We start from the raw sequence: 17,266 nt of genomic DNA on the forward strand, positions 1-17,266 counted from the left end.
CTCAAAAACCCCTGGAGAAAGTAGGTTATTATAATGCCCTTTAAGAGATGAGAAAACTGAGGCAGAGGGAAGATACAAGGTCCTTCTGAGGGTTAAGTTCAGTGTGTCTTCAAGGTCTGTCCTGTTAATGGTTGATCTATGGAGATGGCAGAAAATCTGTAAGTCAATTGCATAGAGTTTATAGCTATATACTAGATGTGTCTTGATTGTCTTTGAAATGGCACACTGTTTTCCAGAAGAGTCTCCAAATTCAGAGCAAGAATCAGACAAGCTAGGGGGCAAGTCGCCCCCTCCTCCTCCCCCACCCCCGCGGCGAAGCTACCTGCCTGGTTCGGGGCTCACTACCACAAGGTCTGGCGATGTGGTCTACACCAGCAGGAAAGAGAGCCCTGGAGCTAAGGTTTGACGGGTTGAGCTCTGGCATACTGGTTTCTGGGTGTAGATAGCTCTATCCGTCTGAACATTTTTTTTAAAGTGATTCAACTCAACTAGATTCCTAGAAAGTGCCACAGATAATATCAGTCAGTGATCTCAGACTACACTGGGCATCACCCCAGCCATCCTGACTTAACTTTTTTTTTCTTTGGTGGGAGGGAGGGGGTTGAGACAAGGTCTCCCTCTAGTCCCAACTAACCTGAAGCTTGCTATGTAGACCAGTCTGGCCTTGATCTCAGAGAGATCTGCCTACCTCTGCCTCCCAAGTGCTGGGATTAAAGTATGCACTGCCATGCCCAGCCTGACTTGACTTTTAATTGCAACAACATGAAATAGAGATTTCCAGCTACTTCCCAAGTGGGGATAGAAAGATAGTCTTACAGAGATCAGCTGACACAAGTGTGGGCGCTTACACAAAACCTTGTTAAACAAGCTGTAGCTTGCACTTAACTTGTAAAAGTTTTGTCTTTTGTGTTAGATGGGAAGTACAATTTCCAAGGAGAGGGAAGTGTAGAGAGGGCCTTTTGTGAAAGCACTAAATGTTGAGGATTTGCAATTATATAATTCTTCAGTCCATTCATCAAAATGGCAACTTGTGCAAACAAACTCAAACTGAATGCAAGGGATAAAGTAACCTTTCAGACAGGAGCTCCAGGAAGCCAGAAGAAGCTGTGAGGAGCTGTGGGATCCATCTTTTTGACTTGCACCTGCAGGCAGTAAGCCAGTGTCTGTGGTTTGAATCTCCCATAGGTGAGTGGTGAAGATGCTGGACCACAGACTAGAGCCACAAAATGCCCCACAGAGGAGCCTACTTCAGCCTGGGTCCCATCCCCGCTGCCAGTCCCTACCTCCTCTTCAAAGGATGAAGAGGAAGAAGAAGAAGAAGGAGACAAAATCATGGCAGAACTCCAGGTGCGTGGCTGAGGGGACTCCCTGCCATTGGCTCCCTGCTTTCTCGTCTGGGCCTCTGGGGCCATGGATCTCATCACAGATTGGTTCACTGGTCAAGACTAGGGAGGGGAGCTGAGGAACGTCAGTTGCATCTTAGTCTTCACCTCTGTTTTCCAAGATGGCAGTCAACCAGCTGTCTGGGCGGCTCTAAGACATGTATGGAGAGCAGCCATTTCACAAAACACTTCTGGAACATTTATATTTAAAAAATCAGTTTTACACACACACACACACACACACACACACACACACACACACACACACCATCTGGCAGGTAGGAATTCTCTTCCTTTGTTTCAGGCTTAATAGCCTTATCTTTATCCCCAAGGCAGTTCAGATGGGGATTAGAAACAGCTCTTGTTTTGTCTTGGTGCATTCTGGGTTGATTGCTGCTGTTCCTGGTTTCAACCTTTAGAATGACTGGCTTTGAATCATAACTCAGGACTGACTCCTACAATTCACACCAAGCTCCTGCTCAGTGTAAAATATTCTGAAGAGCTGGATAATTTTGTTTCTATTTTCTTTGACCTATTGTAGAAAGATTTGATTAGTTTTTGACATTTAATTTTTAACTAATGTACATAGCTTATTCCTGGGATTGAATGTAGGTTACAGAGGATATACCCCAAACCCATCCCTCATTCCAGTCCCATGACTCTGCCCTATAAGGATATCCTAAGACTACCTCATTAGACATGTACACCAAATGCTGTGTTTTTTTAACTCATACTTTTTATAGGATGTTTCTGCTTGTCAGATGGACTTTGGCCTCTATGGAGATCCAAAATATGTTGTGTTCTCACCACTGCCCTGTGGTTTTATGAGGGCCCAGGAATCTTTCCTCATTTGGAGTGGGGAAAGCAGTACACTGTGTCAGTTTTGTAGCATTTAGTCTACTCTGGATTTGATGGTATTCATGGTAAAAGCTGCCAGAATTGAGCTCTTTGCATTTTTCCAGGAAAATGGGACTGCTGAGTGCTCCGTGGGTGAGCACTTTCAAACCTCACCAAGACTCACAGACTAGCCTGGGGCAGCCCCTCCACCAAGCTGACTCTACAGGTCCTTAGAATGGTCAGAGATCTATTCACAGGAACACAGGAACCATGGGTTTGTAGAGTTAGTAACTGTTAGACTTTTGAAATTTCCATGTTTAGCCCTCTGAGAGAAGTCACGGGCACTTGTAGCCATTATTTGAAGACGACATTTCCCACTTTCGAAGGCTTGATCTTCCGTGCCCTCCATGATGACCCCTCTCCAAAAGATGGAGTATTGGCCTCTTGCTCTGTTGGTTGGTGGCTGTTTAATAATAGTGAATGAACTGCTCTTGCTATGTTAGCACTCCTGCTCTGATAAAGACCCCTCTGTTGATCCTAAAAGTTTTCCCATGTACAGGCACACCCCAGGCAGGACAATCACCGCCCTCTATAAGGAAGTCCTCTGGATCAGCATCCTCAGGTGTCCTCAGGTCACCAGGCATCAAAAGAAAATCCAGGCTCTGAAATTCAAGATGTCACAGTGACCTCAGTGGACAGGCCTGTAGAAAAGTCGGCATGCCCAAGGCAAGCCAAGCCAACTTTCTAAGGAGTCTCCTGGAGGGCACGAAGGACCCTTGTCATCAGCTGCATCCGGACGTTAGGACAAATGCTGAAATGCTCATCTGGCAAAGTCTGCCTGCTGAGTTATTTCTAAATGTCGACATCTGACAGAAAGGAAATACTAGGCAATTATTTAAGAGTATTCATTTTCATAAATACTTTTTAATACTGAGTAAACATTGTGATTACTAGAGGAATTGGAGAAAAGATACATTTCAACCCAGAGATTCTGATTTACTTGCTCTCTGCGTGAGGCCTGGGTAGTGGTATTGGTTGTTTGTTGAACTGGGTGGTACATACCCTTGACGTTCAGCAGTATGGGTCCCTGAGTTAGCATCAGCCCTGCCCCCATGATCACACTGTCATGAATCTCTCCTGATGGCCCTGTATCCTTCAGCAGGGAAACAGAAGCAGTACTTCCCTCTTTAAGAAGGAAGTACTTCCCTGTCTCTGTTCACAGGAATCAGCTGCTGGATCTGACAGTTTTGTCCAGAGCTCAACAGAGCCCTGGCTACTAAGAACCAGATGGGCTAAAGAGCACCATTTGATTGTAAATGAGCGACAGAACAGAGTGGGACTGTGTCTGCTACTGTAACTGTTACTATTTCAGAGCATTGATAGGATAGGTTTATTTTTATTTAGAAATTTTAAATGCCTTGTGAGCTTTCTCACATAACTTCAATAAAGCTGATAAAAATGAAGAAAATAAAGAATATACCTTTTCATTTTAATTCATTTACATATTCCCCAATGGGGCAAGAAACTACATTAAGTCAAATCAAGTTTAGCTGAGAGCTTTTTTTTTCCCTCTAGTTTTTTTGATGCCTGAGATTGAGCCCAGAATTTCATGCCTGCTGAACATGTACCTGTCGCTGAGCCACACCTCTAGCCCCAGGGTATTAATAGCTCTTAAATCCTTGGTAAGGAAGCTTTACCAATAGCTCAGCCCCTGGGCCAGCTCTGTAGACTTCTGTGGTGCACAGGATTTCAGGGTGCACAGTCATGAGCCTGCACACAGGACCATGGCTGGGGTCTCCATGTCTCAGGAATCCTGACTCTTTCCTGCTTGATACACTTGGACCCTATTAACCTCAGTATTTTAATTCCTTAGGCATTCCAGAAGTGTTCCTTTATGGATGTAAATTCAAACAGTCATGCTGAGCAGTCCCGGGCTGACAGTCACCTTAAAGACACTAGGCCAGGCGCCACAGCCCCACCCAAGGAGAAGAAGGTAACACGTGGCAGTTGTGCATTTGCCACATGGCCAGACAGTCCTTCCTCTCTTGCTCCGGTACTAACACAACTGTCTTGCGCTTGACCTTCATGCCCTGTTTTCTCTCTCCCTTTTCTTTTTAAACTAATAGCAATAGGGATTCAGGCTGAGATTAGAAATACCTACCTAGCTCAGGTTCCAGAGTGAACACTATGTCCCTGTGCACAACACAAGTATATGCAAAAGCAAGACCGTATCTTCCCAAACTGAAGAGTATATAGCTTCCAAGATTTTTCTAGAACAACTTATAAAAAACAGAAACAGCAACCAAGTATTCAGAAGTTTTTCTCAGTTTTAACATACCTTTATAAAAACTTTAGATTCAAGAAAGAAATGCATTGCAGAAAATACCTGTCACCACCTACATACAAGTTTGAGATCCTGGAAGCATGCAAGAACAAATCAGTACATACCTCCAAGATACCAAAAGAATTTTTGCAGACCATTACCAGTTTTTCAAATATATCTTTCTTCTGAGACAGTAAGTTCAGCATATTTGTTAATGGGAAAATGTACTTGTGACTTCAAAACGCTGTTCAGGCTATGCATCAAAAGCCGTGTGGCACACACATCCTGAAGAGAAAGTTGTCAGTGCCCACATCAGAGCTGCAGTGTAAAGCTGAATCTAGCGTTTGGGATTTGGGGGCTCAGAGCCATCTTAAACTTAATTAAGGAGAAGAAGCTTTACCAACTCAAGTCTCACCAAGGAACGTGGGTTTCATAATTGAGGGACTCTGGTTTCTCTTAAATAAAGTCAAACAAGAAAGCTTTCAGGTAGCCTAATTGCTACCCCACCTGGATCCCTTGGCCTATATATAAGTAACATCAGTGAGGTGGATGTCATATTGCATGCTCCAGAGTGAATGTAACACAGCCTGATGAGGACAGGCTCCTCCCTGACCCATATCCATCATAGAACCTCACACAAAGGTATCTGTCCCTCAGTAGACATATGAAACTATCAGCAGACAGAGAGAATCTCTCTGTGCATCAGGAGAGTATTAATAATCATGAGAAAATCTGCATCACAAAGAAAACTGAGCCCGTGAAATCACATCAGAAATACGTTGCTTTTTCAGTGCATGAAATCTTTTTACATGGCTTTATTGCAACTAATTCATGGAAGGCCCCAGTATGGCCTGGTATGTCATACTTGGACAAGGGTGATCATTCTAGAACATTATCCAGAAACTTAGTAGCACTCTGAAGTTCCCATTGTCACTGTAGAATTCTGATTGGCTCAAAGGTTACATGGATTACTTGTCTTACAGGGTTAAATCCATATCCCACTGAGAGTGCTAATTGGAACCAAGGAGCTACTGCAAAGCCAGCAAGTCTTTACTGAGTGCCCAGCACTGGGTTTAATTGGAGGTGCTCATTCTGAATCATTAAACTCAGTAGCCGAATCGCTTCATAATAACCAGAAGTTTCAGATTCTCTCCCTAACTTTTTTGCCATTGTTAACCCTTTGTGACCTAATCTGCGCTTCCATAAATGAAAATTTTTCTCAGTTTTTTCTCCTGTCCTCATGAAGCTCCAGCCTAGTATTTCACAGTTTTATACAATTTTCTCATAACTACATCTCTAATTTCTGTTTATTATCTATACATATTGAGCATGCTTCTCTGGTTGTCTAAGCTATCCAGATCATGGGGCCTATAAACAAATATTAAAAAGGTTTAGCAGTCTTCCATGCAGTCTTGGCTATCAAAGACTAGGAAATTGATGCCAGATCATGGGACACCTGTGACTAAGTACCCTGCTGTTCATGTAGTTGCTTTGATACATTTATCCTTTTTTCCTAATCGAGTCATAAAAGTGATAGTTCATCGTCAACTCAGATCCTTTCCACTGGAGCATTCCTGCACTTTGTATTCAAGTACACATATTACTGAGACTGGAAATATTTAGCAATGTGTATGGCCTGGTCCTGACCAGGCAGAACAGATGCCTGCCCCCAAACCCCCAGTGAATGGGACCGGCAGGGTACTTGAGTTTACACACTTCCAGTCCTTTCTTTGACTGAGCTATCAAGCTCTTACTTGGGTCCTAGCATAATGTATTAACTCCATATTTGGAATTGAAGCCTTAGGCTGGAACCTCATTTATTTAGCTGTGATTATAATCTGAATTAAAAAATCCCACAGATGAGCTTCTGTGTTCTGTGGCCACAACAGTCCCTGTGCCTGTTTGGGGACCTCTTGGGAGATGGACAGGCTAACAGGAGGTGTTTGGTGGCTAGTGTGCCTTGTACTTTGTGATTAGTGGTGTTTCTTGTAATTAATACTGACTTTGTTGTTGGTGTGCTATTCCTTAAATGCTTGTGAACATTCCTTTCATTTTCAATCAGGGCAGCAGAATAGTTCCAGATTGACTTTGGCTCAGCCTGTGCTATTGTGCCTTGTTATGCTGTCATCACATTAACCAAATAGCCATCCACTGCAAATGTGCCTCACCCTGGGACAGCCAGCAGTGCGGTTCGGCAGCTACAAGGGCAGGCAGCAGGGCCTTCAGGAGACCAGGCATCCTAGCGTTAAGGATACGAAGGGCCTGAGGCTACTCACACACCTAGGCTGGAACAGCTGTGTCCCCAGGTGAAATGCTCTGGTTACCTGGATCCTCACTGTTGGGTTCTTGAATCCTGAATCTTGGTGAGACCCTCATAAACACCTTTACATCCTAAAATGTGGAGAACAAAAGCTACATCATAAAATACAGAGAATAAAATTGGATTATAACATCACAGTCACCATCTTAACCTCAAGCACCTGTTTTGTTTTTAGATTACAATCATATACCACATAATAACATTTTGGTTAGCAATGTAGACCATGTCTACAATAGTGATCCAATGAGATTACAGTGAACCCTCAACTGACATCATCTGTGTCACACAATTATACTAATGATTTATTCGTGTCTGGGTGGTGCTGATGTACACAGACTTGCCTTGCCAGCTGTGTAAAAGCAGTGCACATACAGTTATATGACAATAAAAACTGTCATGCTTTATGTAGTTTCCATACTTTACCTCCATATGCTATACTTCTACTTATATAAAAACTGAAAGCTTACTGTAAAAGAGTAGGCTGTGTTACGTGGCCAGCAGCCTACTTTGGTGGAGAAGTGTACGTGCTAAGTCTGTTGAGTGCAGTCCTGAGGCCACACTCAGTGACTAGTAGACATCTGGGTCTGTGTACATACAGTCTCTGTTGATGACTGACTAGACATCCGGGTGTGTTAAGTACACTCTATTACTGACTATCCAGCTATGCATACGTACACTCTCTGTTGATGACTGACTAGACATCTGGGTATGTGTGAGTACACTCTGATGTTTTCACAACAAAGCCACCTCATGGTACACTTTTCAGAGCACATTCTCTTGTTGTTAAAGGTTGCATAACTATATGCTCAGGCAGCATCATCATTATGAATTTAGCCTTGATCATCTTAGCCGTTAGTAATTTGAAGGTTATTTGAACACTTTGACACCTGCAAAGACATTTCATTGGACCACAGAAGAAAAATGGTTTTTTTTCACCCCAAAGTATTATAGCCGACCAAAACATAAATCCTTACAAGCTGACTTCCATGACAGGGCTGGAAAAGAAGTTAAAAATCTGCTCTTATCCTCATTCAATAGGCAAAAAGACAGACAACAACAGCAACAAAAAGCCCTGAGGTAAAATCAAGGATTTACCCAAAGTCACACAGTTTAGAGGCAGATGTGGATGAGAATCCAGACATTCTCCCTGACCCACATGCTAAGCTGCCTGCATTCTTCTGGTGCTAGATTCTGCTAAGATCTCAGACAGATGGGTATTGCCAAGAGGATTGGTATTCTCATAACTGCTTCCCCACACAATCTGAAAGACTTGAAATATTTTGTTCATGGAGACTTTTTGCCTTATGTAAGCACAGGGCACTTTGGGAGGTTGGAGAGCAAAGTGGCCCCAGGTAAACAGAGATACAGGGTTTGGATTGGTGTGTAACACATGTGCCTGGCCTGCCCGCATGTTGGAAATGTAATTAAAGGAAGGATTTAGTTATAGTCCACTGCGGCGGGGGGTGTGGTTTTGTGGAGTAACATGTCCTACACTATTCTACCAGAATTTGGAATTTTTCCATGAAGATGTTCGGAAATCTGATGTTGAATATGAAAACGGCCCCCAAGTGGAATCTTACAAGGTGAGCACACCACATCTGGCTTCTGACTGATGCCATGCAGATTAATTACTTCCCTTTGCAGGTCCATTTCTGATTAATGTGTTTGGTTTCCTTTCTCCGCTCTGCCTCTCAGGTTACTACAGGGGTTCTGAGACCCAGTGACCCTCCCAAGTGGGAAAGAGAAACAGTGAATAGTATATCTGACACATCAAGAATGTCAGAATGTCCAGCTGACATCTTCATGAAGGAAAATTCCATGCCCAATAAGAATTTATTCAGAGACAGTAGAAATTATTCCCATAAAAATATACCTAAGGTCAATTTCAATTTCACTGGCATGAATTCATTGGAAAATGGAGCAAATAAAGTGCCCAGCATCTCTGGACCACAGTATGCTATTCCTGACACTGAGAATCAGAAGTTTAATTATGGAAAGATAAAAGAGATAGGTCAAGAAAGACAAGAAAATACAGCTAAGAGTCACATTCCTCCTCCAACTAGGTCAACAGAGTTAAGTATTCATGATATCAAAACCCAAGATCAAGATATTCTTATGACAGATTTTGGCCACGTTGTCCTAAGATCCAAAGGGACTAGGCACACAAATATAAACACTAGGGGGGATGGAGAATCAACTCCAAGTTCTCCCAGTGAGGAACATATAGGCACTGACAACATCGCCTTTATGATCACCAAAACCGCTGTCCAGGTTCTGTCCAGTGGGGAGGTCCACGATATAGTTAGCCAAAAGGGTCAAGATGTACAGACAGTCAATATTGATGCAAGAAAAGAGACCTCCCAGCAAGAAGGGACTGACAGCGAGGAGCCGGTTGTATGCCTAGACAAGAAACCAGTTATCATCATTTTTGATGAACCCATGGACATCCGGTCTGCGTATAAGAGACTTTCAACCATCTTTGAGGAATGTGACGAGGAATTAGAGAAAATGATGACAGAGGAAAAGATAGAAGAGGAGGAAGAGGAAGAGGCTGGAGATGCTGGAGTCCAGAACCACACTGCACAGATGCTTCATAAGGAAGCTGTCTCAGGAAGTGGCAGAATGGGACAAAAGGCAGAGACCCAGACTCCAGGAGGACAGGAAATAAATAAAACAGAGCAGAGCGCGTTTAGTTCAGTGGATTCTCCAAACTCAGAAAACCAGTGCGATGTGACCGATGACCAATTTGAAAGCCCCAAGAAAAAGTTTAAGTTCAAGTTCCCCAAAAAGCAACTGGCAGCTCTCACTCAAGCCATCCGCACAGGAACCAAAACCGGGAAGAAGACCCTGCAGGTGGTGGTCTACGAAGAGGAGGAAGAGGATGGTACTTTGAAACAGCACAAGGAAGCCAAACGGTTTGAAATCACCAGGTCTCAGCCAGAAGACACCCCTAAAAATTTGGCTAGGAGGCCAGAGCAGCCCAGCCTTGAGGGCACATCGCCAACTTCAAGAACTGATGAAATTAGGAAAAATACCTACAGAACATTGGACAGCCTGGAGCAGACTATTAAGCAGCTGGAAAATACCATCAGTGAAATGAGCCCCCGGACCATAGTCGATACCTCATGTTCTTCCAACAGAGATTGTGATGCAAGCTCGCCCCACATAGCCAGTGAGGTCTCTCCCCAGGCCTTGCTGGCTTTGGATGAAGGTCCCCCTGCCCCAGAGCCCCTCACGTCCATTTCTTCAGCTTCACGTAAGGTATCTTGGTCTGGTGGAAAATGGAAAGACCCACCTGCTTTCTCAAACCTGCCATAATCACATTAGCAAAAGGTGTCTTGTGATTTAATCGCTTCCTTTCAGGTGGCTCACGTTTTTGTCTGTTCGTCACGTACCCGTCTCTCCTACCCTCTCCCTCGCCTTCAAAAAAACAGCAACTAGGTGTCTAACAGCTAATTGATTCTGTTTGTGCCTCTGTTGCTGATCGGTGTTGGGTCAAATGATGCTGGGTCAGCCGTGTGCTGTCGATACTCACATTAAAATCGTTGATCAGTAGTGAGCGTTGATTCTGTCTGATTCTTCTGATTAACCCAGTTGGTGTCTCCTGAATCTGTCCTGCATGTAGGGCGCTAGCTTCTCACCTGACCTTCCGCACACAGTGGGGCAGCTTCCGTAACAATCCACTCATGTTCTACTGCTTCTTCCCACAGGGCTCCAGCGCCACTCCACAGACGAGCAGGATGCCAGTCCCCATGAGTTCCAAGAACAGACCCGGAAGCCTGGACAAACCCAGCAAGCAGTCCAAACTGCAGGATCCCCGCCAATACCGTCAGGTAGTTTTACCTTAAACCCAATTTTTGGATGGACACTATTGCTAATAGAAGCCAGTCGCTGACTTAGTTTATACCAAATACTGTGTTTTCTTTGTAAGATCTCATTTATGTAGACATCCTGGATTTGGGGGCATGAAGAGCCTTGTTAAACTTTTCACCACTCTTGCATGCTTGCAATCCAACATCTTTTACTTTGTGACACACGGTGCCCCTACCAGTGGAATTCTCTTTGGTGAATGTAGTACTTCATCAAAACATCTTGGGAAACAGATAAAGCAACCTGTCATTGAACTGCTCTTAAAATCACCAATACTAACGTCTGTGTTGACTGCATTGCATTAAAAGCACATTAACCGTCCACTCACAGTGCCCCACTCCAATAATAATCCACACCTGTGGCCAACTGGCACCGGGAAATGGTTGTTGGATTGAGTGATGTGTGGTCTTCCTTTCTGCGTCTCTCTACCTCCTTTGCTCTGTGTGGGGTGGGGGAGGGGGGTGTGTTCAGCCAGGCAGAAAAGCACAAAACTTAGCTCAGGCTTCCAACTGTGTGTTGTTTTCCTGTTTTTGAATGGTTCTCAGAAGGGCCGTGTTGCCAGGCCCTGTGGTTGACCATGTTTACTGGCTTTCTGACAAACTGTCTCCCACCATCTTTGTTTGCAGGCTAATGGAAGTGCTAAGAAAGCTGGTGGGGATTGTAAGCCTACTTCCCCCTCCTTACCTGCTTCTAAGATTCCAGCCCTTTCTCCCAGCTCTGGGAAAAGCAGTTCTCTGCCCTCTGCTAGCGGTGACAGCTCTAACCTCCCCAGTGCACCTGCTACTAAACCATCGATTGCTTCTAACCCTCTCAGCCCCCAAGCAGGACGGTCCGCTCAACCCGCCTCCCTCATCCCTTCTGTTTCTAATGGCTCCTTAAAGTTTCAGAGCCCGCCTCACACAGGTAAAGGTCACCACCTCTCATTCGCACTGCAGTCTCAAAACGGCCGAGTCGCCCCTCCTTCCACCTCTTCCTCCTCCTCCCCTCCCTCTCCTGCCTCCCCCACCTCCCTGAATCAAGGTGCCAAGGGCATCAGGACCATCCACACTCCTAGCCTCGCCAGCTACAAGGCACAGAATGGAAGTTCAAGCAGAGCCACCCCATCCACAGCAAAGGAAGCCTCTTAAATTTAGGCCACATCCTGTTAGGCACAAGGTGGAGTTCTTTGGTTTTTAATTTTTAGCAGTCCGAAACAACTGTTTTCACAAAAGAATGTATCATATTGCTGTACTGTTCAAAGCTTCATGCAAAGTATGTGCTAAATTCTGAATTGATAGATTACAGTAAAGCTCGTTTTTTCTATTCTGTTGCTGTTGTAATTACATGGTGTTTACTGTCTAGATTCAGTACCTATTAAATGAAGTAAGCATGTGCTATGAAAAAGAGAGTGTGGTGAGAGTGGGGGTGTGAGATGCAGGCTGTATTAAGCATGTGAGACATGTATGATTCCAGAATTTTAGTATGTTTTGTACAAAACTATTTTTCATTACGGAGACTAGAAGTGAAAGAGAACTACACAGTGTGACTATATAAATTGTAAAGCAGATACTATAATGTTTCCTTTTATTTTACTGTTATTTAGCTTTATTACAGATTTCTATTTTTGTCAAAACGTCATGGTTCCTTTCAAGATTTTTGCCAATACATTTTGATACTACAGCATTGTACATTAGAAAGTAGTGTGCTAGACCCTAAGCCAGTGAACTTCTACACAGCCGGTAGGGAGGCCCATGTAGGAAGAGTTTATCAAAACGATTGCACTGCCATACAAAGTATGTGTGATAATTTGCTAGCCCAAGCAAGCTAGTTTCTTTTTCCTTTCTTTGTTTTTTTTTTCTTTCTTTCCTCTTTCTTCTTCCTTTTTTTTTTTTTTTTTAACATTGGAATTCTCTAGCTGTTTTCTGTGTGGTATCTCGCCCCCTTCGTATGTTTTCTTAGATCTGGTAACCCACACTATTGCATTGTGGATTTTAAAATGTACACTTCTGTATGGTTCTATAAACCGATCAATGTTTGTAAATATATAAATAGACATAAAAACACTGTTATGTGACAGCGCACAGAGTAGCTTTTCCCACACCAAAGTTAATTTTTATGCATGCTTTAAAAGTATATATTGGGATGGGCAGAAATGGGACTACCCATACATTTTTAAAAAGCAACAAGTTTGCACAGCTAGTGTTTTGTAAATAAATGTATTTGTATAACACAGTCATGTAATATACAGAACTATAAGCAGAGACTTTGAAAAACTGAATAAAGGGCTGCATGCTTATTTTTTGTACTTGTCACTATAACTAACTACTTCCTATTCAAAGAACGTAACTATTGCCACATGGTTTGGGCTTTGAGGGCATTCTAAGCAACATGTAACCACATCCCACCCAGACAGCTCTGCTTTTCTGAAAACTCGGTGGTAACCAACAGTGAGTTCCTAATAAACTGATTGCACATGTGGTAGCCTGGACTTAATTTGATGGCTGACTTTTCTCTGGGGCTTCTCAAGGTTTGGTAACAGAAAACAAACCTTCCACCCTCATTCACTGAAGGGGCTTATCTTCATTTTCTCAAATTTAAATAAAATGTCTTTATCACCGGGTTATTGGGGGTTTTTTGTTTTTGTTTTTGGGTTTTCAATTTAAAAAATCTTGTTGGTCTGAAGAAAATATACTTGTAACATAGCGTATGTTTTCATTTAAAAAGAGTGAGAACAGGACTAGAGAGATGGCTCAGCCATTAAGAGCACTGGGCACTCTTGCAGAGGACCCGGGTTCGACTCCCAGCACAGCTATCCATGATTCCAGTTCCAGGAGATCTGACACCCTCTTCTGACCTCCGTGGACACTGCATGACACAGATGCACCAAGCTACATACACATGTATTACTTAACACACTCATACACATAAAATAAAAAAGTAATAATAAAATAGAATAAAAAATAATGGGAAGAAGGCTGGGGGGCTAGTTCAGACCGTAAAGTGTTTGCCTTGTATGAGAACCTGAGTTCCATCCCTAGAACCCACAAAAAATCAGCTGTGTATAGTGCTGTGCCGGGTGGATCCTTGGTAATTGGCTGGTTAGCCAGTCTAGCCAAACGGGTGAGTTCCAGGCCAGTGAGATACCCTGAGAAGTAACATGGTCTACCCCTGGCCATTACACACACACACACACACACACACACACACACACACAAATGGGCAGAGACCAGGCATTGTAGCATACACTTTTATTCCTAGCACTCAGGAGACAGAGGCAGGTGGGTCTCTGTGAGTTCCAGGCCAGTTCCAGGCCATCCATGGCTACACAGTGAGACCCCGTCTCAAAATAAATAAATAAATAAATAAAATGGGCAGAGTTAATAGTCAAAAAGTCCCAAATTACAGGAACAATCTGAGGAACCTGCTTATCAATATTTTTCACCTCCAAAATGTTTAACTTGGCGGTTTGGTGTAAAGAGCAAATAGTGTTACCCACACTGTCCAACCCCATTATATGTTCCCAGACTTAGGCTTACTGAGCAGGACATCTTTGTCAGAAATATCTTTGGTAAGTATCTTTATTCCTAACAGTGATAGCAGCCACACAGTTTGGAAAGCACTTAGGAAAGATTTAGGTATAAATGATTCCGGCATTTTAATCATGTCCCTTACTCTCACCAGCAGCTCATACAGTGTAGATATTACCTAGCTACCATCATTGTTATATGTAGCTAATAGATGGTTGATTCATGCCATTCTATTTGCTCTTACTTATGGCCAAGCTGGGTATCTGAAGCATGTAACCAGCAGGTTGAGGTTCCCTTTCTCAGTTTAACCTCAGAGCTCTGGCAACGTGGTACAGCTAATGGTCCCTTTGAGCTTAGAGCAATGCAGGCAAGAGCAGATTCCTCAGGTAAGGGGCTCTCAACACACACCTAACGGCTCACTGAATGTCAGAGTGAACGCTCCACATTCTGTGAGAGGCAGCATCCAGCTATGTGTAGGCTGCCCATAACCATGGTTAGCAAAAAAGGCACCCGTCACAAATTTGTTGGCCCAACACCTAAGTCTGACACAAGTCATTTGAAACCCAGTTTTACCCTGTTACCTTTGGTCAAGTTAAACTTCCCCTCCCTTTTCGTTGTTTGCAATCTAGTCCACTTATTCCTCATCGTACCCAACCCAACACACCTTTGAGCTGCTGGACACAATCAAACCTGATGGTCTGCACCTGTAAATAAGTTTCCATTTCACATGAGTTTTCTTTAAACCAGAAATCCACAGGAAAGTCATGGAGCCTGCATAAGGACTTTAATAAAGTCGTGGCCCCCGGGCGCTGTGCGTGCTCCACATGGCTGACTGAGCTTTGTTCTGCCCCCACACCCACACCTCCCACCCCATCTAAATTCCCACCAGCACTTGTGATCCTTAGTAATGTCTTGCTTCTCCTTCATACATTTTGCATTTAAGTTTTGACGTGTTACCCAGGACCTGTACACCTAGACCTAACAAGGCCTTGTTTGTCCTGAGGCCACATCAATACAAAGATCTCAAGGTCAGACTGAAACCCCTGACAGTGAAGGTCACAAAGCACCTTGGTTACTTTAAGTCTGGAGTGAGCGATGGGTGACAGGAACAGCTGGGTTTCAGGTTTGTCAAACTATTAACAGACTTTTGCTTAAGAGTCTTTAAGCTCATTGTGCAACTGATAAATATCTGCATCTCAAAGAGATTCTTAGAAATAAGTTCCATGGGGCCAGCAAGATGGCTCAGGGGATAAAGGCACTGTCCCCACTAGTATGTTTTGATGATGCCCTGAGTTCAATTCCCAGAACCTACCTAAAGGAAGAAAGAGTGAACTGACTCCACAAAAGTTGTCCTCTGGCCTCTCTACATGTGCACACAAACACACACAACAGCAAAAAAATTAAAAATAAGCTACATAGGCTTTTCAGAGTCACTGCACTGAACCAGTCTTCGGGGGAAGGGGGCCAAGGGGCTGTGACCTGAGACCTTACTGCTCCTGGTTGTACAGTCTGAGCACATTGTGGTTCTCTCATCATTAGCAGAGAATAACAGTAGGACCTAAGTCCTAGGATTGAGGATCAAATATGATTCAGACAAAAATACTTTTCTTAATTTTTAATTTTTTTATTTTTGAGAATTTCATACAAGTGCTGTCTTTGCATTATTTCTGTCTCTCCCAGTCCACCAACTCCTCCCATGTTATTGCTGTTAAATATACATCTATACATATACATATATATATATAATGTACTGAGTTCATTTAATAGTGTTCCTGTGTACCTGTATTTAGGACTGTCCATTTAGGGTTAGATAACCTCTCAGGGAGCTAGTCCCTGGAGAAAACTGATTCTCCCTCCAACAGCACATACAAAAACTCTGTCACACACTGAGCACTTGGCCAAAGGTCGGATTATTGGATTATTGGTGAACATCAGCTTCACTGATGTTTGTGGCACCGTTTGACCCCTAAGAGTCTTCCTATATAATTTAAAAGGGGGAGGTGTGAATCCTCAGGAGGACCAGCCACAGACGGGACCCTGGGAGTCAGAGTCTCAATGGATGGTGCAGAGGTCTTTTCTAGTGCTGCTCAGAGCTAGTGGCATTTGGCCCTCTTGATTCTTCATTAAAGAACTGCTTTGCTTTTAGTAAACACCAGGACTCTAGGAATCTTGGATGCAAGAATGCAGTTCTGGGAAGCTACATCCTCAGATTGATAGGTGTCCCTAACTCAGCCCACCCTAGACTCCCAATGCTTCCCATTCCTGGGAGAAGTGTCAGAAGCAAGATCCCCCAAGAAAAGGGGAACCTGAGCAAGGAGGTTGGGTCACCCAGGTTCGAATACAAGCCTCTTCCTGAATGTCCCTGTAATTCAAACCAACTTCCCCTCCTCTTCAACAGATTATAAATGGTAAGATGTTCTCACAGCCTTTAGGAGGAAATTGAAGAGGGAGAACTCATCAACCAACAATTCAAAATCTAATCTTTACAAAAACAACAATGTTAGCCAGGAAAACACAGCCCTGGCCAGGTCCACCACACAGCCCTCATCTACGCTCCAGAGGAGGTAGTAGGTGTGTCCAACCTTGTGACTTTGCAATACAATACTACCATCTATAAAGTTTATGCTCAAGGCTGTGCAATTGAATTTGAAAAAAATGACTTAAGTTTACCATTTTGTGATGGGCACATTTGTAGCTACAGTTGGACGCACCTGTGAGAACAGGCTCCCAAGCAAGACGCCACCCTCAGACCCGGCCACTCCCATTCACGCTGCCCACCACAAAAGCACAAGTGCACTTGAGCATCCTAAAACAGGTTAAGCTGTGCTCCACACTCTGCTAATGCAGGCAGAGGCCCATAGGCTGCAGATCTGAAATCTATACAAATGCTTTGTTCCTGGTTGCCCAAGATTTCCAGGGCTTCTGGCTTTCTCTGGCCTTGAGTCTGTGAACACATCAGCAGTAATGGGCCTCTGTTACCTGTTAGGAGCCAGGCATCATGCTCCAGGGACTTGAGCCTTTTCAGCCT

The 17,266-nt window shown here is 43.7% G+C and overlaps 1 protein-coding gene across 15 annotated transcripts in view; it reads left to right on the forward strand.

Moving 5' to 3' along the window:
- Positions 1 to 13,188, forward strand: part of Kiaa1217 (KIAA1217 ortholog) — a 529,925-nt gene extending 516,737 nt beyond the window's left edge. For 5 of the 15 annotated variants that reach the window (XM_008831725.2, XM_029562904.1, XM_017797806.2 and 2 more), the window contains 7 exons: positions 237 to 400; positions 1,186 to 1,347; positions 4,093 to 4,212; positions 8,368 to 8,445; positions 8,558 to 10,123; positions 10,573 to 10,695; positions 11,359 to 13,188. In XM_008831725.2, the coding sequence (XP_008829947.1) occupies positions 237 to 400; positions 1,186 to 1,347; positions 4,093 to 4,212; positions 8,368 to 8,445; positions 8,558 to 10,123; positions 10,573 to 10,695; positions 11,359 to 11,859 (2,714 nt within the window). In that variant the 3' untranslated portion in view covers positions 11,860 to 13,188. Of the gene's footprint in view, positions 1 to 236; positions 401 to 1,185; positions 1,348 to 4,092; positions 4,213 to 8,367; positions 8,446 to 8,557; positions 10,124 to 10,572; positions 10,711 to 11,358 lie in introns of those variants that run through there. The other 10 variants (XM_017797805.2, XM_017797804.2, XM_029562901.1 and 7 more) reach the window with 7 other exon arrangements.
- Positions 13,189 to 17,266: the final 4,078 nt, after the last annotated feature.

This window comes from Nannospalax galili, unplaced genomic scaffold, assembly GCF_000622305.1.
Source record: "Nannospalax galili isolate Female #2095 unplaced genomic scaffold, S.galili_v1.0 scaffold14, whole genome shotgun sequence".
Classification (NCBI taxonomy): Eukaryota; Metazoa; Chordata; class Mammalia; order Rodentia; family Spalacidae; genus Nannospalax; species Nannospalax galili.